We start from the raw sequence: 23,205 nt of genomic DNA, 5'->3' as shown, positions 1-23,205 counted from the left end.
CGTATTTGAAACGTCAACTTTCCTACTCCTTGGATGCTGTCTGACCTGCTGTGCTTTTCCAGCGCCACACACATTTTGACTCTGATCTCCAGCATTTGCAGTCCTCACTTTCTCCACTTCCCAATATATCACCATTTAAACAATATACCTCATTTCTGCTTTTTTTTTCCACAGCAAAGGCTATAACTTCACCCTGTGGTACTGCACTTGCCATGTGTTTGAGGCACAGACCAAGACCAGCTTTTCCAGAGTCTGTCCTCTTTCTGGATTCACTCCCTTTCTTTTCAGTTGCTGCAAGTCAACAATTGGATCCCAGCATGAAAATAAAAGAAATAGAAAAGGGAGTGAGAGAAGAGAGTGCAGTTGGACAGAGGAAGGAAATTACAGTCTTGGATGAATCTCAATCCTCATTCAGAGAGAGAGAGAGGAGCAGCAGCAGCTTCAGAAGCTCATGGGTCAAGATTAGAGTAATGCTGGAAAAGCACACGTCAGGCAGCATCAGAGGAGCAGGAAAATCGACGTCTCCGATTCAGACAATAGGGCTGTTCTGAATGGTAGGAGGACCAGGCTCCTCATTGGGCCGGCAAATGAAATTCATGCACCATTTTTACAGACAGATAGAAGCATGTGCAGTTTTTTGCTGACACTGAGGAGCACACGCAGTAGGCTCTGTAGATATGCTGGTGTAACTGACAGATTCAACTGGCCAAATATCAATAGGAGGAAAAAAGGGTAGAGCCACAATTTTGTTTCACTTCCCCACTCCCAGCTCGACATAACCGCGCATGCCCCTCGCTATTCTCCTTACCCTCGCCCCTCATGATTTTTCAAATCTCAATAAGGTCATCCCTCAACCTCCTCCACTCCAGTGAAAAAGTCCCAGCCTCTCCCTATAACTCAAACCCTCCAGTCCTGGCAACGTCCAAGTAAATCCTTACCGAACTGTCTCTAATAGTATTCTTCCTATTACAGGGTGACCAGAACTGTACCAACATCCTGTACAACCTCAACATAGAAAATTTACAACCCAGGAACAGGCCCTTCGGCCCTTCAAGCCTAAGCCGATCAAAATCCCCTGTGTAAACCTATCACGCAATTCCTGAATCTGTATCCCTCTGCTCTCCCCCTACTCATGCATCTGTACAGATGATCCTTTTTCTTTTTATAGATATTTTTATTGAAAATTTAACATGTTTTTACAAGTTTACAAATAAAAAAAACAAGTACAAACACTAATATACAATTAAATATTAAATAAATAGCCAAAACCTGTCAAACAAAAAGAAGAGATACAGAGAAGAAAAAGACAAAACTCAACTACTAATCCAACCTATAACTAACCAGAGTGTATGATCAAATATCTTACATTATTCAAAAGAAAAAAGGATAACATAGTAATGAAGTAGTGAAGTACATGCTCGGGATGAGTTAACATCAAGTCGTAATAAAACCAGTATTCATGCGGGATTCCTCTCCCAAGGGGCCCGAGCCAGAACTGTTACCTCAACTAGATGAAAACCCTTGAAAGAATGGCCGAAATATCTGTATCTATGAAATTCAAAAAGGGCTGCCATATTTTATAGAATAATTCAGTTTTTTGGTGCACCATATTTGTAAGGAAGTCGAAGGGAATACATTCCATGATTAATCTGTGCCAATTCAGTTTACTAAGATATTTTTTCTTGCATAGAAGGAGAGAATGGAAAATAATTTCCTCCCGTGCACATCCAGAGAAGGTAAGCTCGAGTAGCCCAGAAGAGGAGATACTGAATCTACTGTAATTTCCGTTCCCAAGATTTCTGTCAGGGCGTTTACTACTTTGGTCCAGTATTTGAGGATCTTATGGCATGTCCATAAGCGGTGTGTAAGAATGCCCACCTCTGCTTTACATTTGGGACACACTGGCAAAATTTAGGACAGGAGCATCTCCAATCTTTCCGGTGCCATATGGGCCCTATGGAGTATCTTTAACTGAATGGCCTGGGTTCTGCTACAAATGGAGATTTTTTTTGGCATTTTCCCAGATGTCATTCCACATTTCTGTAGAAATTTCCAGCCCCAAATCCTGATCCAATGTTCTAAGCGGACGGCCCATATCTTCCAACACTTCATCACGTAATAAATGATAAAGAGTGCTGACCTATTGGCCACAACAACCTACCTTCTCTATCTGATTTATAGAGAACATCTAATAACGTAGTCGTCTTCTGTATGTAGTCTCGAATGTAGAAGTATCGAAAGAGGTCTCCATTAGGTAATCCAAATTCCTGATGCAGCTGTTCAAAAGACATCAGGACCCCCTTCTCAAACAGATCCCCTAAACAGGAGATACCGCTGGATCTCCAGGATTTGAATATGGCATCTGTAAGCCCTGGTTGAAAACCCCATGCCCCCACTATAGGAGTATAGGGGGATGTTTTATGTGAATTACCCTCGTTTTGCAACATTATATTCCAAGCTTTAATTGTGTTTAGTACTGTAGGGTTTCTACAGTGGTCCGTAATGATTTTCATTTGATCTAAAAATAAGAGTTTAATAAGAGGGCACTGTACTTGAGAAGCCTCGATGTCCATCTAGATTGATTGCGGGTCAGACGTGACCCAATCGGCTATGTAGCTTAACAAGGAACTTAACTGATACTTCCTAAAGTCTGGAAAGTCCAGCCCTACGTCCTTGCCTGTGGAAGCTGTAGCTTCCTTAACTTAATGAGGGGCCGTCTAGGATTCCAGATGAAAGAACCCAGCCAACCATACAATCTGCGCAGTGCCGGCCTCGGCAGCATCACCGGAAGCATTCTCATAGGGTATAAGAGACAGGGCAAGACACTCATTTTAATTAGGGCTATTCTACCGAGCCAGGAAATTGGAAGGTTTCCCCAGCGTTTAAGGCACTGTCTTACCCTTTTCAATAGATGCACAAAATTGACCTTGTATAGCTGGCCAAATACTGGGGTGATGAAAACGCCTAAGTATAAGAAATCCTCCATCCAATAAGTGGGACATACTAGTGAGGCATGGCCTCTGATTTTGAAAAATTAATTTTGTAGCCTGAAAATGCACTACATGTATTAATAACTTGGATTAAGTGAGGCACGGACATCAGAGGATTACTAAGAAAAAGGAGGTCATAATCTGCATATAGGGTAACTTTATGTTTAACCTGTACCAACCCTCGGGGCCGTTATATTAGAGTCAGCCCGTATAGCTTCCGCCATTTGCTCAATTATTAGCGCGAATAGCAACGGTGAGAGAGGACATCCCTGACGGCAGCCCCGACCCACACTGAAGCTATCCAAACCTAATTCATTGGTGATCACAACTGCTTTGGGATCATTATACAGTGTTGAGACACATATCTCTAGCCTCAATGCTAATGTTTTAGAGAGAATTTTAAAATCTACAGTTAGCAAGACACACAATCATCTGGATCATTTCCTTTTTTGAGAATAAGGGAGATATTCACCTCTTTCAGTGAAGGCAGGAGGCAGCCCTGACTTATATGAGTAGTTATACATGTCCATAAGTGGGCCAGCTCATACTCCTGTGAACTCTTTGTAAAATTAAACCTGAAAGCCCTCTGGGCCAGGTGCCTTACCGCTCTGAAGTTACCTGATCGCGTCAAGTATTTCCTGGGTTGTTAGGGGAGCATTCAGGACCGATACCTGTTCCGGGTTAAGTCCGGAAAGGCTTTTAAAAAAGGACTGCATCCTCCTGGCTCTATCTTCACAATCCTGCGATCAGAATAAAACTTTCCGAAGATTGTGTTGATCCTTTTAGGATCGTGAGTCAGAGTACCAGCACTTTCCCTGATAGCCGTGATAGCTTGAGGGGCCCTTTTTTTCCTTGCAAGAAATGCTAAGCATCTACGAGGTTTATTGCCGAAATCATATAATCTTTGTTTTGCAAATAATATTTCCCTCTTTGCCGTTTGGGTGAGCGTGGTATTCAGAGCTGTCCTAAGGACCGTAATCCTTTGTAATTTGGCAATAGAAGGTCTGTCAGCGTATGCTGTTTCAGCTGCTTTTGAGCGAGCAGCAAGTAGACGCTGTTGTTCTCCCTTTAATTTTTTCTGGGTCACCGAGTATGAAATGATCAGACCTCGCGCATAAGCTTCAATAGTCTCCCACATCATTGACGGGTTACTTGCCGTACCTAAATTAATTTCCAAGAAAGCTTTAAATTCTTGAGCAAAATATTTTGCAAATTTACTATCCTTCGTTAAGAAGGAACCCATACACCAATGTCAGGGGGATGCCTCATTGTTCCTAGCCTTGATTTCCATATACACAACAGCGTGATCAGAAATTATCATATCACCTATTTTACAGGATGATATGGAATTTAAAAAACTCGAGGGGGCAAAAAACATGTCAATTCTCGTGTGACATTTATGTGGATTAGAGTAAAAAGAGAAATCTCTGCCTTGCGGGTGGAGGCACCTCCACACATGTATTAATCCTAATTCTTGATTCAAATCCGACAATTGTCTAGATCTGGGGGATACACCCGTAGTACTCTTGGGTATCCTGTCTATTTCCGGCTCCATAATGCAATTCAAGTCTCCCCCTATAATTGTATGACGAGCACCGAGAGCCATCAGTTTGGAGAAGGCTTCCGTTATAAATTTGAAAGGATGCACCGGGGGACAATACTGGTTTAAAATCCCATATTCCTCTCCATTTATAAGGGCTTTAATTAGTATATATCGTCCAGATTCATCTTTTATCTGACTTATGATTTTGAAAGGGAGATTCTTCCAAATAAGAATGACTACTCCCCTACTTTTTGAGCTGAAGGAAGAATAGAAGGCCTGATCAAATCCACCCTGTTGTAATTTCAAATGTCCTTTATCCAATAAATGGGTCTCCAGTAGAAGAGCTATATCAACCCTTTCTTTTTTGAGGTTTGGTAATATTTTCTTCCCTTGGATTGGAGAATTACTCCCCTTGACATTCCAGGTGCACCATTTAATCGAATGACTAACCATAATCATCCAGGCAAGTCCGAGACCCCCCCGGAGGAGAAACACCATCCAAAACACCACGAGCATAGACCATAGAAAATTCACAAAAATAAAGATTCTTTAATACATTCACAATATAATAAAAAACTATTTCTAAATAAAAAAACAAAAACATATTTAAACGGAGATTTTCCCCCTCGTTTCCGGGGGAATCACTTCCTTTCCGAAAACCCATCATATCCTCTCCCGACCAGTGCCCCACCCTCGACCCAGGCACCCCATAATAAAGTGAAGAAAATTCAAGTGTATGACCAAGCTAAAGTTAACAGTGAGTTAACTTTACAATACAACGGATACAATAAATGATATTAGTGGATGTGCAGGTAAAACTTTGATCGATGTGGAAGGCTCCTTTGGGGCCTTGGATGGAGGTGAGGGAGGAGGTTTTGCAGTTCCTGCGGTGGCAGGGGAAGGTGCCAGGATGGGAGGGTGGGTTGTAGGTAGTCACGGACGGAACGGAAGGTGGAAAGGGGTGGGGAGGGAAATATATCCCTGGTGGTGGGGTCTTTTTGGAGGTGGTGGAAATGTCAGCAGATGATTTGGTTTATGCGAAGGTGGTAGGGTGGAAGGTGAGCACCAGGGGAGTTCTGTCCTTCTTACGGTTGGAGAGGTGGGGTCTGAGGGCAGAGGTGCGGGATGGGGACGAGATGCGTTGGAGGGTGTCGCTGGTGTCACCGGTATCACCAACACATTGTCCATACTCCTCGCTGTCAGCAGAAAAGGCGACATCGCTTGTCTCTGTTTCTAAAGGTCTTCCCTTTATTCTTAAAGCTGTGCCCTCTGGTCCTAGTCTCTCCTACCAATGGAAACATCTTCCTAATGTCATTGCACTGTGGGGATGAAGCCGTACGCTGTCCGGTAACTTCTGCTGGTAGGTGAGACTGGGCCTCAAGGTTAGAGGGAGTAGCTTTCAGACAGAGATGAGGAGGAACTGCTTTTCCCAGAGGGTCGTGAATCTATGGAATAGTCTAGATTAGAGTGATGCTGGAAAAGCACAGCAAGTCAGGCAGCATCCGAGGAGCAGGAAAATAGATGTTTTGGGCAAAAGGTCTTCATCAAAATCTATGGAATACTCTCTGGCCAAGGAAGCAATAGAGGCAGCTTCATTAAGTATATTCAAGACACAGTTCGGTGGGTTTTTGCCTGGTAGGGGAATTAAGGGGTTCCTTGTGACAGTGCAGGGAGGAGGAGATGAGACGATGGACAGGTCAGCCATGATCTTAATGATTGCGGAGCAGGCTCACTTTGTAGCAACTGGATTGATTCCAGGGAGCAGACTTTACGACCTCAGGTATGTGTCTTGTTTACCCGGGTGAGGAGAGACATAAGGACAGACTGGGACTGTTTTCCGTAGCTTGCCAGAGTCTGAGGAGTGACCTTATACGCTTTTATATCGTCATGCGAGACATTGATAGGATAACTAGACATGGTATTTTCCTTTGGATGGGGGAGCCCATATGAAATGAACTGCCAGAGGAAGTAGTGGAGGCCGGTACAATTACAGCATTTAAAACACATCTGAATGGATATATGAACAGGAAGTGCTGGCAAATGGGACTAGATTAATTTAGGATATCTGGTTGGCATGGACAGGTTGGACCGAATGGGTCTGTGACTTTAAATAATAAAGTCTACTTTTCCAAATAACAAACTATATCCATGTTAACAAGGCTTAGTGCACCACATGCTTTACTAACCATTCTCAATAGGTCCCCCCCTTCAATGATTGAGGAACATATACATGCTGGTGCATAATCTCCTTCACTAGTATTTACACACTAACCTCAGCAATTGCACAAGTAACAGCAAAGAGCACAAGGATTAAAACAAACAGTGAGGGGTAAACAGCACAAGGATTAAACAAAGTGAGGGGTAAACAGCACAAGGATTAAAACAAACAGTGAGGGGGAAACAGCACAAGGATTAAAACAAACAGTGAGGGGGAAACAGCACAAGGATTAAAACAAACAGTGAGAGGGAAACAGCACAGGCGCCAGTAAAAGCAGATGGAAAGTAAGTGTAAAATGTCACTATGACAGGACAGGCCCCACATTCCTTCCCCTCCGTCCCCCCCAATCTGCCTCACCTTTCACCTCCCGGGCCCAGTACCTTCCAGGTGGCCCCATAGTTGACACAGGGGCCGCCCCACGACCAGGAGAACTCCACCACCCAGGCGGCCGACGAGTTCCCAAGCAGGCCCTTAACCCCATCCGCCTCCAGAATGCTCACCGGCTCCTGGCTGCTGTACAGCCGGCCGGTGTGGCCGTGACACAGCAGCTGCACCAGGAAGGCGGCGGTGCCCAGTGACGGGTGTCTGCCCCGGGCCGCACGGCGCCATTTTCCTAACGGCCGCCCTCCCGCCGCTTCCCCGCTCGAGCGACTTCTCCTCCCAACCGCCTTCGCCCCCGCGTGACGTCTGCACGGGGGGATGGGCGGGGCCGGGGGAGCATCACCGTCACCAAGCAACAGCCACCTCGCGCTACAACTGCTCATTCACAAAAACAAACTCTCCTGTCTCGCTCTGCAGCTGCAGGGGGGACACTGCCACGTTTCCAGGAGCCCTGTCTACATTGGGAAAGCTCACGGCTCAACTTAAACAGATATTCCCACATCTAACGGAACGGCGTCATATCTATAGGGGGAAATCTGCATTTTAAAGGGACATGGACATTTTTACGGGCTATTTCTGCAAATAAAGAGGTTTAAATGGACAAGATTACATTTCAAAGGGATGTGGGCACATTCAAAGGGATATCTTAATATGTAAAGTGACGCAGTTATATCTAAGTGAATCTACATTTCGAAGAGACATTGCCCTATTTATAAGCAGAAATATCCCTTTAAGAGACAATAATTGTGAATTCTCTCTGTGTCCCAATGTTGAGTTAGACTGACATTTTTCTTAGAAAAGCTCTGCATGAGAAGGTAATTTATAGATTAGGGTGTAGAGGTTAGGGAGGATTGGTCGTGCTAAGTTACCCATAGTGACCAGGGATGTACAGGTTAGGGTGGATTGGCCATGGGAAATACGGAGTAAGGGGTTCGGTATGGGTGGGATACTGTTCAGAGGGCCAGAGTGAAATAGATGGGCTGAATGGCCCGCTTCCACATTGTTGGAACTCTATGACCCTCCCCACAAAGGAGCATTTTATCTGCATCTATCCTGTCAAGCCCCTTTCAGAATTCTACTGGTTTCAATAGAGGGATACAGCACAGAAACAGACCATTCGGTCCAATTCGTCCATGCCGACCAGGATTCCAAACTAAACCAGTCCCACTTGCCTGCATTTGGCCCATATCCCTCTAAACCTTTCCATTCATGTGCCCATCCAAATGCTGTTTCAATGTTGTAACTGTATCTGCATCTACCACATCCTCAGCAAGTTCATTCCACATGCAAATCACCCTCTTTCAAAATATTGCCCCTCCAGTTTCTTTTACATCTCTCTCCTTACATTTAAAAAAAATGCCCCCCCAGTTTTGAGTTCCCCTATGCTAAGCAAGAGCCATTTGCTATTCACCTTACCTCCACTCCTCATGATTTTATCAATCTCAATGAGGTCACCCCCCAACCTCCTGTGCTCCAGTGAATAAAGTCTCAGCCTCTCCTTATAACCTCAAATCCTCCAGTCCTTACAACATCCTGGTAAATCTTTATTAAACCCTCTCTTATAGTATTCTTCCTTTTACAGGGCCACCAGAACTGTACTCAGTACTCTGAAAGTGGCATCACCAACATCTTGTACAACCTCAACATGATGTCCCAACCCCTATACTCAATGGTGTGAACAATGAAGGCAATGTTGCGAAATGCCACCGTAACCACCCTGTCTAGCAGTGATGCAACTTCCAAAGAACTATATACCTGAACATCCCCCACTACCCCCCATGACTGTCTGTTCTATAACACGACTCATGGCCCGACCATTATCTGTGCAAGTCCTTGTTTTAGCAAAAATGCAACTCCTTGCTTTTATTAAGCCTCTCTCTCACACACATACTCTATCTCTCAAACAGACACACACACACCCCTCAACACTCTATCACACTCCATCACACTCACTTTTCCAAGCATACACACACACTTCTGCGCACGCTCACGCATAAACTCCATGCACACACTCTCACTCTCTCATGCACACACACACTATGGGGTGAAATTGTATTGGCAGAATCATATTTGCAGATACATTCAATTTTGTTCAAAAAGCACACAATCTTCAGGCAGTCAATGCATCTAATATTTTACAAATTCCGACTTTGGAAACAGAACCAGTCTGATTCAAGATTGGAATACTGACAGACTCAAATCTCACACCTTTAATGCATTGTCTGAGCGGAGATGTTTTTTTATAAAACCTTAAGTCATCTCAAGAACATTGTTACATATTAATGAACCAAAGCGCACACCCATTCTAAGAGATGAAGACTAAGTTTGTTCAATATATTCTATCAGTTGCATGACACTGATCTTTTGACATAAGTTCTGTGTCTTATGATGCTGTTCCATGAGGCTTATGTGTTGATGAGGCAAGATGGTACAGATGAGGCGATGGAGAATTACAGATCACCGAGGAAGGATTTAAAGAGAGAGTTAAGAAGAGCAGTCTTTAGCAAATAGAATAAAGGAGAACCCTAAAGCTTTTTGTAGGTATGTGAGGAATAAAAGGACGATTAGGGTAGGAATAGAGCCAGTCAAAGACAGAAGTGGGAAGTTGAGCGTGGACCCTGTAGAGATCGGAGATGCTAAATGAACATTTCTTATCGGTGTTCACTCAGGAAAAGAATGAGGTACGAGATATTAGACTTGAAAGGATCGAGGTTAGCTCCGCACAGGTGTTATCAATTCGTGAAAGTGGACAAGTCCCCTCGGTTGGATGGGATTTATCCGAGGATTCTCTGGGAAGCTAGGAAGGAGATAGCAGAGCCTTTGGCTTTGATATTTGAGTCGTCGTTGTCTACGGGTTTAGTACCTGAGGACTGGAAGATTGCAAATGTTGTGCCCTTATTCAAGAAGGGCAGCAGAGATGACCCAGGTAATTATAGATCAGTGAGCCTTACTTCTATTGTAGGAAAGATTTTGGAAAGAATTATAAGAGATAAAACTTATAATCATCTAGCAAGCAACAATTTGATTTCAGATAGTCAACATGGTGTCGTCAAGGGCAGGTCGTGTCTCACAAACCTCATTGAGTTTTTTGAGAAGGTGACCAAGCATGTAGATGAGGGTAGGACAGTTGATATGGTATACTTGGACTTCAGTAAAGCCTTTGATAAGGTTCCACTTGGTAGGCTGATGGAGAAAATGCAGAGGCGTGGAATTGAGGGTGATTTAACAGTTTGGATTAGAATCTGGAAGAAGGCAGCGAGTGGTGGTTGATGGAAGATATTCAGTCTGGAGTCCAGTTACTAGTGGTGTTCCACAAGGATGTTTTGGGACCACTGATGTTTGTCATCTTTATAACTGACTTAGACGCAGGCATAGGTGGATAGATTAGTAAATTTGCAGACGACACTAAAGTCGGTGGAGTACTGGACAGTTTGGAAGAATGTTATAGGTTGCAGGGGGATTTGGATAAACTGCAGAATTGGGCCGAGAGGTGGCAAATGGAGTTCAATGCAGGTAAATGTGAGGTGATGCACTTCGGGAAGAATAACAGATTGGCAGAGTAGTTGGTCAATGGAAAGATTCTTGGTAGTGTGGATGTGCAGAGGGATCTTGGAGTCCATGTGCATAAATCCCTGAAAGTTGCAACCCAGGTGGAAAGTGCTGGTAAGAAGGCACATGGTGTGTTAGGTTTCATTGGTAGAGGGATTGAGTTCCGGAACCGCAATATCATGCTGCAACTATACAAAACGCTGGTGCAGCTACACTTGGAATATTATGTACAGTTCTGGTCACCCCATTACAGAAAGAATGCAGAAGCATTGGAAAAGGGGCAGAGGAGATTTACCAGGATGTTGCCTGGTCTGGAGGGAAGGTCTTATGAGGAAAGGCTGAGAGACTTGGGTCTTTTCTCATTGGAAAGGCGGCGGCTAAGGGGGGATTTGATAGAGACATAAAAAAATGATCAGAGGATTAGATAGGGTAGACAGAGAAAGAATTTTTCCTAGGATGATCACGTCAGCTTGTACGAGAGGACATAAAGCTATCACCCCTCAATTTGTAGTTAAGACAGATGTCAGAGGCAAGTTCTTTACACAGAGTGGTAAGGGCGTGGAATGCCCTACCTGCTAAGGTAGTCAACTCAGCCACATTAGGGAGATTTAAACAATCCTTAGATAAGCGCATGGATGATTTTGGGCTCGTGTAGGGGAACGAGCTGAGAATAGTTCGCACGTCGGCGCAACATCGAGGGCCGAAGGGCCTGTTCTGCACTGGATTGTTCTATGTTCTAAACTTAGTGCAGGAGGCTGAAAGAAATGAGCTTTAAAACAAAAACCTCTTGGAGCTCAAAGCTTTCAATGAGAGTCTGAGCCTGGTGGTAAGTTCAGGTAACCTTTATTGCAACCCAACTTTGTTACAGCTTCAGATCCCCCCAGCAAAAAGGCAGAGGAAAAGTAGTTGCTTTTTGAACAGCTCAAGGTCAAAGTGCACACACCACACCTCCCCTCCTCCCCCGCCACCACACTTCCCCTCCTACTCACCCACCCCCATCCCCCACCACCACACTGTCTTTGCTATTGGCCAGCACCAAGTTGTCCATTTGTAATTGGATCCTTGGTACAGCCTTACCCCGGAGGAAGTATTGCCTCACTCAGCAATTTTAACCCATACCCTGTCTCCAACTAAGTTTCTCCCCGCTCCTTTGCCGGGGGAGAGGGGGGGGGGGGGGGGGGGGTGGGAGGGCAGCGTAGAGTCAACCAGACTGCTGTGGGTCTGGAGTCACATGTAGGCCAGACCAGGTAAAGGATGCAGCTGGAACGACTGAGTGAATCCTCTCCCACAATGGCGGTTCCCTTCCCTAACAAGGGAGATGGTAAATCAAATGGGGGCTTTTTCCCCCCCAACACCCTCTCCCTGAAACGGTCTCATTGTTAGATTCTGAAATCCACATTTCTGACTGAATACCAATTCTGTCATCTGTCGTGGGGGGATTCAAACCCGGGAGTCCCCGGAACCGGGTTGATAGTCCAATCGATAATGGCACTCGGCTGTCACTCCTTCAATCCCCCTGCGATGGCACGTGAACTCGCTGGTACTTGTGCAGGTGGGAGGAGTAGGTGAAGCCCTTCCCACACTGAGAGCAGGTGAACGGCCTCTCCCCGGTGTGGACCCGCTGGTGCCTCAGCAGGGTGGAAGATGTGCTGAAGGCCTTCCCACACTCGGGGCAGCTGAAGGGCCTTTCCCCCGTGTGGACACGCCGGTGGCTCAGCAGGGTGGAGGAATACCTGAAGGCCTTCCTGCACTGTGGGCAGCTGAACAGCCTCTCTACTGTGTGGACCCGCCGATGGGCCAACAGGCGGAGAAAAACATGAAGGCCTTCCCGCACTCGGGGCAGCAGAAGGCCTTTCCCCCGTGTGGTCCTGCTGGTGGGCCAGCAGGTGGGAGGAATGTCTGAAGGCCTTCCCGCAGCGGTGCAGGGGAATGGCCTCTCCCCGGTGTGATTGCGCCGATGAGTCTCCAGGGCAGATGGGAAATGGAAGCCTTTCCCACAGTTACCACACTTCCACGGTTTCTCCACGGGGCGGGATTCCTCTGGTTCCTCCATGGCCAAAGCTTCAGCTGCACACAAACACGTGTAGAGACCTTCCCTGCCGTGAAATCCCCTTTCCAGGCCGTATAACAGTTTCAGGCTCCACACACAGTGCGCTGCAACAGTGGAGGCTCTCGTCCAGTCCCACTGATGCTGAAAGCGTACTCAGACAGGAACCAAAAAGCTTTGATCCCTCTCACAGAAATCACGGTTGAAAATCTTTGCTGGCCCTGGTGGATTGAGTGACTGTCAGACATTGACATCAAAATGAGGACCGGAGATGCTGGAGAGTCAGTCGAAAAATGTGGCACTGGAAAAGCACAGGGGAGTCAGGCAGCATCCGAGGAGCAGGAGGGTCAATGTTTCGGGCATCAGCCGTTCAAAATCTGTTGATTTTGAAACTTCCCTCTTCAAATCTTCAAAAACTCTGTCAGAATAGATTACAAAGCTCAGCACTGCCAGTGCAGGGTAGAAATTCTGAACAAGCAATTCTACTTTTTGCAGTACATTCTTTTCTTTTGTTATTTCACAAAATTGAAGGCACCATCCCACTTTCTCTCCCCCTCTATTCTCACTCCGTTCTAACTAATTCTCCTGAAGGTGCTGATTCAGGATCTTACAGGGGCAGAAAAAGCAAAAATGTCAAGACTTGATATCTCTCTGAATTTTGAATACCTCCATCTGAAAAGTTAATATCTTTCACAACACTGGGATACTGCAGAGAGTGAGCAGGTCTGATTTTGGGAAGCAAAAAGTGTCAATTCAGGGTGAACCTGCCACGCAGCTTCTTGATGAACAACCAGACACAAAACGGTTAACGTCCCCGGGAAGGTGGGAGCAAAATGAGACGTCAAGGCATTAACACCGGCATTAGAGTGAAAGTGAACCTATTGACATGGCAAAAGTTCGTCATAGAGATATATAGCACAGAAACAGACCCTTCTGTCCAACACGACTGTACTGACCAGATATCCTAAATCAATCTAGTCCCATTTGCTGGCATGTGGCCCATAGCTGGGGTCATCCCCACCCCTGTCCTGAGACCTTGATGCCTCCAAGCTGACCCTCAAAGGTTTGGTTTGTCCCTCCATTCTTTCCCAGTTGTCTTTTGTAGGTTTTGAAAACTTTCCCGATCCTCTGAGTATAGGATTTGGGAAGTTATGTTGTAGCCGTACAGGACATTGGTTAGGCCACATTTGGAATATTGTGTGCAATTCTAGTTTCCTTACTATCGGGAAGATGTTGTGAAACTTCAAAGTGTTCAGAAAAGATTTACAAGGATGTTGCTAGGGTTGGAGGATTTGATCTATAGAGAGGCTAGAGCTGTTTCCCCTGAGCGTTGGAGGCTAAGGAGTAACCTATAAAATCATGAAGGGCATGGATAGGATAAATAGACAAAGCCTTATCCGGGGAAGGGGGTCAGGGGGAAAGAGTCCAGAACTAGAGGGCATATGTTTAGGGTGAGGGGAAAAGATACAAAAGAGATCTGAGGGGCAACTTTTTCACACAGAGGGTATTATGTGTATGGAATGAGCTGCCAGAGGAAATGGTGGAGGCTAGTACAATTGCAACATTTAAAAAGACATCTGGACAGGTATTATGAATAGGGAGGGTTTGGAGGGATATGGGCCAAATGCTGGCAGGTGGGACTAGATCGGGTTGGGATATCTGCTTGGCATGAACGGGTTGAACCGAAGGGTCTGTTTCTATGCTGTACATCTCTATGACTAGTTGGACTAAAGGGTCTGTTTCTGTGCTGTATGACTCTGGAACTGTTCTTAAAACCATTTTCTTGCCTTCCCCCACAAAATTCACTGCTGTGTTGTTCAAAAATCAGATGAACTCAGCCTTGAATATATTCAATGACCCCCTAATTGCAGGAAGACATCCCCATTTCTAAACTCAATTCCTCTTGCTAATATACACTTGCCTTGCTGATCGCTTGCTACACCTGTCTGACAAATGACAGTGACTGGTGTAGAAGGACGCTGGGGCCTCTTTGTCCATCCACACATCATTCCTGATAAATGGCTCGTGCCCAAAACGTCAACTCTCCTGTTCCTCGGATGCTATCTAACCTATTGTGCTCTTCCAGTACCACACTTTTTGACTCTGATCTCCAGCATCTGCAGTTCTCACTTTCTCCACATTCAAATACATCTCCATTTAAACAATGCACCTCCTTTCTGTGTTTTTTTTTCCACAGCCAAGGCTATAACTTCATATTGTGGTACTGCATTTGCCATATGTTTACCAATTGTGGTCTTCTCTATATCGGAGAGTGAGTGCAAACTTGGGGAACGATTCGCCGAGCATCGCAGCTGTGTCTGCAGAGGGCGACCAGACCTCTCAGTAACCACCCATTCCAATTTCCCTTCCTACCCCCTTTCTGACATGACCATCTTTGGCCTCCTCCATTGCCACAACGAATCTAACCGCAAATTGGAGGAACAACACCTCATCTTCCAGGCAGCCTGCAGCTCGAAGGACTCAACGTTGAGTTTTCCAATTTCAAAAAAAACATCCCTCTCCATTCCCTAACTCCATTCCCATCCTCCTCCCTGCCACCAACCAGATTCATTCCTCCCATTGACCAGTCAGGTTGTTTCCTCTAACTATCTCGACCTACCCCCACTTCACCACCACCCCCTTTTATCTGCAGCTTCTGCACTCGCTCTCCGATATAGAGAAGACACACTTTCCTCATTCCTGAAGAAGGGCTTATGCCCGATGCTGCCTGACCTGCTGCGCTTTTCCAGCAACACATTTTCAGCTCTAAATCTACTCCCATCAACTTGAGGTCTGGTCTCATCCATCAGCAGAAATGACTGTCTAGGGTAGGGCTTTGTCCCCACAGTGCAATGAATTCCCACTTTCCACCAAACTCTCAGATGTACTCTCACTCAGTTGCTGTCTCACAAACGAAAGACTTCATTGTAACTTCTTTTGCTCCCAGTAAGGGCACAACATCTTGGAAAGCTGCTCTGAAAGTCCAACCACACTTCTGCATTCATCGAAGACAATTCCAGTGTTACAGCACAGAATCAGACCTTCCGGCCCAACTCGTCCGTGCTGGGGGGAATATGTTAAGCTAAATATGCTTGCAAGCAGTTACAAGTAGCTGCATCTTGCTTCTGCAAAAATCGCAAGGCATGAGGGTATATTCCAAAAACATAACTAACTGAAAAGGGAGGTGGTCGACTGGTAGAAGCAGATGTTTTGACATGACAATAGCAATGGTCACGCACAGAGGGAGTTAGTTTGAACAAGGTAACCAAATAAGACCCTGTGCTGCATCAGCAAAAGTAATAAGACCCAGCTATCGGGGGGGTGGTGCACGCTACAGACAGATGTGGTAAAACGATTAGATTAGCAGAAGTAAAAAGGGTGTCTGGAACAAACTCAATCTTCATTCAGAGAGAGAGCAGCAACTTCCAAAACTCGTGTTCCAGCTTCTGGATTCAGACAATAGGAAGGCTCTGATTGGCAGGAGGACCAGTCACCTTCCGGTCCTCCAGTGCTCCTGATTGGCCCACCAAAAGAAAGTCGCGAGGCGTGCCTTGCGTGCACTGAAGAGCATGCGCAATTTCATCCTGACGCCGGCGAGCACGCGCAGTATGCTCTTTGGCGATGAGGCTGTTACTGACAGAATTTAAGTGTCCAAATGCCAAGAGAAGTAAAAAAGGGGAGATGCATAATTTTTCCCTCTGTGATATTTACCTTTCCTATACGCCCCAAGACTTTATAAATCGAAATAAGGTCACCCATCAACTTGTGGTCGTCGATAGGGCGAACAGAAGTGTCCTCAGTCCTCTCCACGTGGTCTCACCAATATCCTGTACAACCTCAACGTGATGTCCCAACTCCTACACTGAACGGTGTGAACAATGAAGGAAAGTGTGCTAAACGCCTCTTTCACAACCCTGTCTACCACTGATGCAACTTCCAAAGAACTATGTCCCCGGTTTGGAGATGCCGGTGTTGGACTGGGGTGTATGAAGTTAAAATTCACACCACACCAGGTGATACTGCAACAGGCTCATTTGCAAGCATTAGCTTTTGGAGCACTGCTCCTTCATCAGGTGGTTGTGTCTTATGTACCTGCTCCACAAACACTCCATGAAGGAGCAGCGCTCCGAAAGCTTGTGCTTCCAAATAAACCAGTTGGACGATAACATGTCGTTGAGAGATTTTTAACTTTATATACCAGAACCCCTCCACGCCGCCCCCCCCCCCCCATGAATCTGTTCTAGAACACGATACAGGGCCCGACCATTAACTGTACACGTCCTGCCCTTCCTTGTTTTAGCAAAATGCAACCCCTTGCCTTTGTCTGTCACTGGCTCAGACACACACACAGCCTAACACTCACACCATATCACAGGCTTATACTCCATCTCTCACACACACTTCATTAGCATATGTGCACAAACTCGCATGCGCGCACACACACTCTCATGCACACACAGTCACACATAAGTCTATGGGGTGAATTTGCATTTGCAGAATTATATTTGCAGATATATTCAATTTTGCTCAAAAAGCACACAAACTGCATGTAATATTTTATAAATTCCTACTTTGGTTAATAGAACCAGTCTGATTCAAGATTGGGATACAGACTCGAACCTCACACCTTTTATGCAGTATCTGAGCTGAGACGTCACCTATTTTTATAAAACCTTAAACCATCTCGAGAAGGTGAATTAAAAGTAGTTCTGGGGTTTACATATCAATGAACTGAAACCTGCAACCCATGGTAAAAGATGAAAGACTAATCCGCAATCTAGATTTGTTCAATATCTTGCATGACAGTTGCATGACACCGTCAGCTTTTGCTATAAATTCTGTGTCTTATGATTCTGCTCCACAGCTACCTGATGAAGGAGCAGCGCTCCAAAAGCCAGTGCTTCCAAATAAACCAGAAGGAAGATAACCTGGTGTTGTGTGATTTTTAACTTTATCCACCCCACTGGTCCAACACCAGCACCTCCACATCATTTCCAGTGGACACAGCCCACACCTCCCAGTGATGCCAGGAAACTGTCCAATGACAATGGGATGATGTAGTTCCCGCACTCCTGAAAAATTCATAATTTCTAACAATACTGGCTACTCATTCACTGCTGCAACCAATACACAACATTGGAAACATAGTACAGGAGACTGTCAGAAATGAGCACAACAGGTCAGGCAGCATCTGAGGAGCAGGAAAATCAACATTGCCTGAAAAATGTAGATTTTCCTGCTCCTTGGATGCTGCCTGACCTGCTGTGCATTGCCAGCACCACTCTAATCTTGACTCTGATCTCCAGCATCAGCAGTTCTCACTTTCACCTGTAAGAAATGAGCAGTTTTAAAACAAAAACCTGGTTGCAATTCAAAGCTTTCAATGAGAGTCTGAACTTGGCGTGAAGTTCAGGTAATCTTTATTGCGACCCAACTTTGTTACAGCTTCAGAATCTCCCAGCAGAAAGGCATAGAAAAAGTAGCAATGTTTTAAAAACAGCTCACAGTCAAAGTGCACACACTCCCTCCAACCCCTCACTTTCTTCATTATCGGTCACCACCAAGTTGCCCTTTGTAATTGGATCCTTGGTACACCCTTAACCTGGAGAAATTATTGCCTCACTCAGCATTTTCAACCCGTATCCTGTATCCAAGTAAGTTGGATGGACAGTGCAGAGTCAATCATACTGCTGTGGATCTGGAGTCACGTGTAGGCCAGATCAGGTAAAGGATGCAGCTGGGACGACTGAGTGAATCCTCTCCCTAAAAAAAGAACTGCGTGAATCAGGTGGGAGTTTTCTTCCACCCCCACCCCACCGACAATGGTTTCACCGTTAGATTCTGAACTCCAGATTTCTGACTAAATTCCAATTCCAACATCCGCTGCAGTGGGAATCGAACCCGGGAGTCCCCGGAATCAGATTGATAGTCCAGTCGATAATGGCACTTGGCCGTCATTCCTTCAATCCCCCTGCGATGGCACATGAACTCGCTGGTGGCTCCGCAGGTAGGAGGAGCGGGTGAAGGCCTTCCCGCACTCGGGGCAGCGAAAGGGCCTCTCCCCCGTGTGGACCCGCTGGTGCCTCAGCAGGTTAGAGGAATTGCTGAAGGCCTTCCCGCACTCGTGGCATGGGAACGGCCTCTCCCCTGTGTGGACCCGCCGGTGGGTCAGCAGGTTAGTGGAATGCCTGAAGGCCTTCCCACACTCGGGGCAGCTGAAGGGCCTCTCCCCGGTGTGGACCCGCCAGTGGGTCAACAAGTGAGAAGAATACCTGAAGGCCTTCCCACACTCTGTACAAGGGAACAGCCTCTTCCCAGTGTGGACCTGCTGGTGGCCTAGCAGGTTAGAAGAATTGGTGAAGGCCTTCCCGCACTCAGGGCAGCTGAAGGGCCTCTCCCCGGTGTGGACCTGCTGGTGCCTCAGCAGGGTGGAGGAATTACTGAAGGCCTTCCCGCATTCAGGGCAGCTGAAAGGCCTCTCCCCGGTGTGGACCTGCTGGTGCCTCAGCAGGTGGGAGGAATTACTGAAGGCCTTACCGCACTCAGGGCAGCTGAAGGGTCTCTCCCCTGTGTGGACCCACTGGTGGCTCCGCAGGTGGGAGGAATTGCTGAAGGCCTTCCCACATTCAGGGCAGCTGAAGGGCCTCTCACCCGTGTGGACCCGCTGGTGGGTCAGCAAGTGGGAGGAATTCCTGAAGGCCTTCCCGCACTCGAGGCAGCTGAAGGGCCTCTCCCCTGTGTGGACCCGCCGGTGGGTCAGCAGGTGGGAGGAATTGCTGAAGGCCTTCCCACACTCGAGGCAGCTGAAGGGCCTCTCCCCCGTGTGGACTCGCCGGTGGGTCTGGAGGTTGGAGGCATTGGTAAAGGCCTTCCCACACTCAGGGCAGCTAAAGGGCCTCTCCCCTGTGTGGACTCGCTGGTGGGTCTGGAGGTTGGAGGCCTGGGAAAAGGCCTTCCCACACTTGTGGCAGCTGAAGGGCCTCTCCCCCATGTGGACCCGCTGGTGGGTGTGGAGGTTGGTGGAATCGCTGAAGCCCTTCCCACAGACAGGGCAGGGGAATCGCCTCTCCCCAGTGTGGCTGTGCCGATGAGTCTCCAGAGCAGACGGGAAACTGAAGCCTTTTTTGCAGTCGCCACACTTCCACGGTTTCTCCACGGGGCGGGATTCTTCTGGTTTCTCCATGGCTGGAGCTTCAGCCACACACAAACGTGTGCAGAGCCTATTCCCCACTGTGAATTCCTCTTTCCAGGCCATATAACTGCTTCAGGCTCCACACTCAGTGCACTGCAATGGTAGGGTCTCTCATCCAGTCCCACTGATGCTGAAAACGTACTCAAACAGGAACCAAAACGCTTTGCTCCTTCTCACAGAATCATAGTTGAAAACCGTTGCAATCCCGATGGATTGAGTGACTGTCAAAGTGAGGACTGCAGACACTGGAGAGTCAGAAAGTGTGGCGCTGGAAAAGCACAGCAGGTCAGCCAGCATCTGAGGAGCAGGAGAGTCAACATTTTGGGCATAAGGCCTTCATCTGTTGATTTTGAAACTTCCATCTTCAGATCTTCAAATGCTCTGTAAAAAGAGATTACAAAAGCCATCACTGTCAGTGCAGGGTAGAAATTCTGAACAAGGAATTCTACTTTCTGTGGAATATTCTTTTCTTTTGTTATTCCACAAAATTGAAAGCACCATCCCACTCTCCCTTCCCCTCTGTTCTCACTCTACTCTAACTAATTCCCTGAAGGTGCTGATTCAGAATCTTAAAGGGGCAGAAAAGCAAAAACGTCAAGACTGACATCTCTCTGCATTTTGGATAACTCCACAACACTGGGATACAGTTGACAGTGAGCAGGTCTGATTCTGGGAAGCAAACATAAGTGTGTCAATTCATGGGGTAACCTGCAATGCAGCTATTTGTGGAACAAAATGGTTAACGTCCCCAGGAAGGTGGGAGCAAATTGAGACATCAAGACATTAACACCGACACACGTCAGTGAAACTCTTCTGCTCCCAGTCAGGGCAAAACATCTTTGAAAGCTGCTCTGAAAGCCCAGTCTTCACAACCACACTTCTGCTTTCACCAAAGATAATTAGAGTCATACAGCACGGAAACAGACCCTTTGGCCCAACTTGTCCGAGCTGACCAGATATCCTACATTAATCTAGCCACATTTGCCATCACTTGGCCCCTATATGGGCCGGGTGCTGACAGCTGGGACTAAATTGGGTTGGCTATCTGTTCGGCAAGAATGAGTTGGACCAAAGGATCTGTTTCCGTGCTGTACATCTCTATGGCTCCAGTCGCATTTGCCATCACTTGCCCCGATCCACTGAACCCTTCGTATTCATACACCCATCCACGTGCCTTTTAACTGCTGGAATTGTACCAGAACCCACCACCTCATCTGGCAGCTCATTCCATAACTGCACCACCCTCTCCATCAAAAAAGTTTCCCCTAAGATCTCTTTTACATCTCCCCACCCCGGCCTTACCGGAAACCTCTTACCCTCTCGTTCTGGACTCCCCCATCTGAAAGAAAAGACCTTGAGTATTGACCCTATCCATGCCCCTCAGGATTCTATAAAATGTCTGTAATGTCACCCTTCAGACTTTGGGGAAAACAGCCCCACCCCATCCTTCCATCCCTCCTCGTCCAGGTAATTAAGACACATACCTGAGTTTGCAGAATCTGCTCCCTCCCTGGATTCACTCCAGCTGCTACAAGTGAACAGATTTCCACCCCTCCCCTCTCTCGCCTTCCCAGGATGAACAATTCCTCCAGAGGGAGGGAGTTTCACTCTGAAACTGACAGGGCCACTTCCGCGCATTGTGACGCCATCAATGGGTCGGGGGTGGGGGAGGGTATGGGAGACGGGGCAAGAGAAAGGGGCGGGACGAGATGCGGGGCTCGGCCGGAAGCGGGACCCCGCACTCCGCCTGTGCTGCCCTGCACAGTTTGCAGAAATTCCTTCCCTTCAGAGAATCCCCAGTGTAGAAGCAGGCCACTCGGCGCAACGAGTCCACACCGACCCTCCAAAGGGTAACTCACCCTCAACCATTCCCCTAGCCTTTTTGTTCAAAACTGTTCGAAATGGGGTAAAGTGTTGTTTTTGCAGATGTAGAAAAAGCATACAGAAAAGGGGTACAGCAAGAGAACTATTAACCCTGCAGGTATTTAGGGACTTTTCAGTGTATAATTGTGGTTAATTAAATGCTAACATTGGTGTGTAATTACTATAACAAAAAATTATTTTTGTAAAATTATGCTTTCAGCAAAAAGCTGAGATAACTGAAATGCTTGAGCTACACAAAACGATACAAGTTAATGAAATGTCCGAGGATGGAATGTACCAGCAGAATTGATACAAAATGTGAAACCAGATCTTGACAAAATAAATGTATGTGTCAGCATTTACAGAAAGGATGGTTGCCAACCTGGGGAAGGGGGAAGTAATAAGGGTGGAGCGCAGCTGGGCAGTGGTCTGGTACAGTAAGAGAGATTGGGTAATTAGGAGTCTGGAGAGATGCCCTCACTCAGCTCAAGGGGTATAACTGTACACTAACCTGAGTTCTAATTTGCTCATTTGCTTCTGCATTTGATGCCCTTTCGTGCAAGATCGTAGAATAAATTGTCTTGTTTCCAGTTTTGGTGGTCTCGTCTAAATTTTATTAAACTTGTTTCTAAAAGATTTGGGGGCGTGTTCCGGGATCCCAAGCTCCGGTCACTCGGCATTCTTGGAGAAACGGAGAAGGTGCACCTCGCTGATTTCGGCGATCTCTAGTTTCCCCTTGTTGCCGAGGCAGCTCTGGGCGAGCTTGATCCGGACTGGGAGACCCTGGAGACAGGACGGGCAGACGCGATGCAGCAGGGTCGGTCGGGTAACTCTTGTGCACAAGACCCGGGTAAGAAAAAGGTCTTAAATAAGTATTATCTGGGTGACTGGGGTAGGCAGCGGGTTTTGTTTTGTTGTCAGTCTTTGCCACGAGCGAGGCGCACTAAGACACGGCGGGTTGGTCGGGTAACTCTTATGGACGTAAGACCCACATTCGCGGGCGGCCGGGATTTGCAGCATTACTTGCTGTTTCGCCACGGTGCGAAGGGCAGTAAGACGTGGTGGTTCAGTCAGGTTACTCTTGTGTACATAAGACCCGGATAAAGGTAAATTTCGGGCGACCTCGATTGACAACGTATTTTGCTGTCTGGTATTGCCGCGGGACGGGGTGCGCATTCGACCAAGTAACATATGTGCACAGACCAAGGTATGAAAATTGACCTTTAAGTATTACCTTGGTGGTCGGTTCCGTACGAGAAGTACGGGAGGAATTGGCAACTTAAAAAAATAGAGAATAAAGGTCTTTAATTGGCTAGGTTAATCTAACAAATAAGGTGTCTAACTGATTCGATCACCCAGCCTTAGACCGGTTATTAAGAAGGGAAACCCCCACGCGGAGATTAGGACCCTGAAGTGGGTGTG

The 23,205-nt window shown here is 46.7% G+C and overlaps 2 protein-coding genes across 3 annotated transcripts in view; both read right to left on the bottom strand.

Annotated features, from left to right (window-relative positions):
• Positions 1-23,205, bottom strand: part of LOC148143355 (uncharacterized) — a 352,041-nt gene that overhangs the window by 138,681 nt on the left and 190,155 nt on the right. The window lies entirely within an intron of this gene.
• On the bottom strand, positions 18,649-20,260 carry LOC148143360 (uncharacterized). The gene has a single exon (XM_087974115.1). It carries the CDS (start codon positions 19,981-19,983, stop codon positions 18,691-18,693), a length of 1,293 nt encoding a protein of 430 aa, XP_087830241.1. The 5' UTR covers positions 19,984-20,260; the 3' UTR covers positions 18,649-18,690.

The sequence above is a fragment of the Chiloscyllium plagiosum genome, unplaced genomic scaffold (genome assembly GCF_037043375.1).
Source record: "Chiloscyllium plagiosum isolate Xiang-an unplaced genomic scaffold, Cpla_swu_hap1 HiC_scaffold_27, whole genome shotgun sequence".
NCBI lineage: Eukaryota > Metazoa > Chordata > Chondrichthyes > Orectolobiformes > Hemiscylliidae > Chiloscyllium > Chiloscyllium plagiosum.
This window is presented reverse-complemented; position numbering and strand designations above follow the sequence as displayed.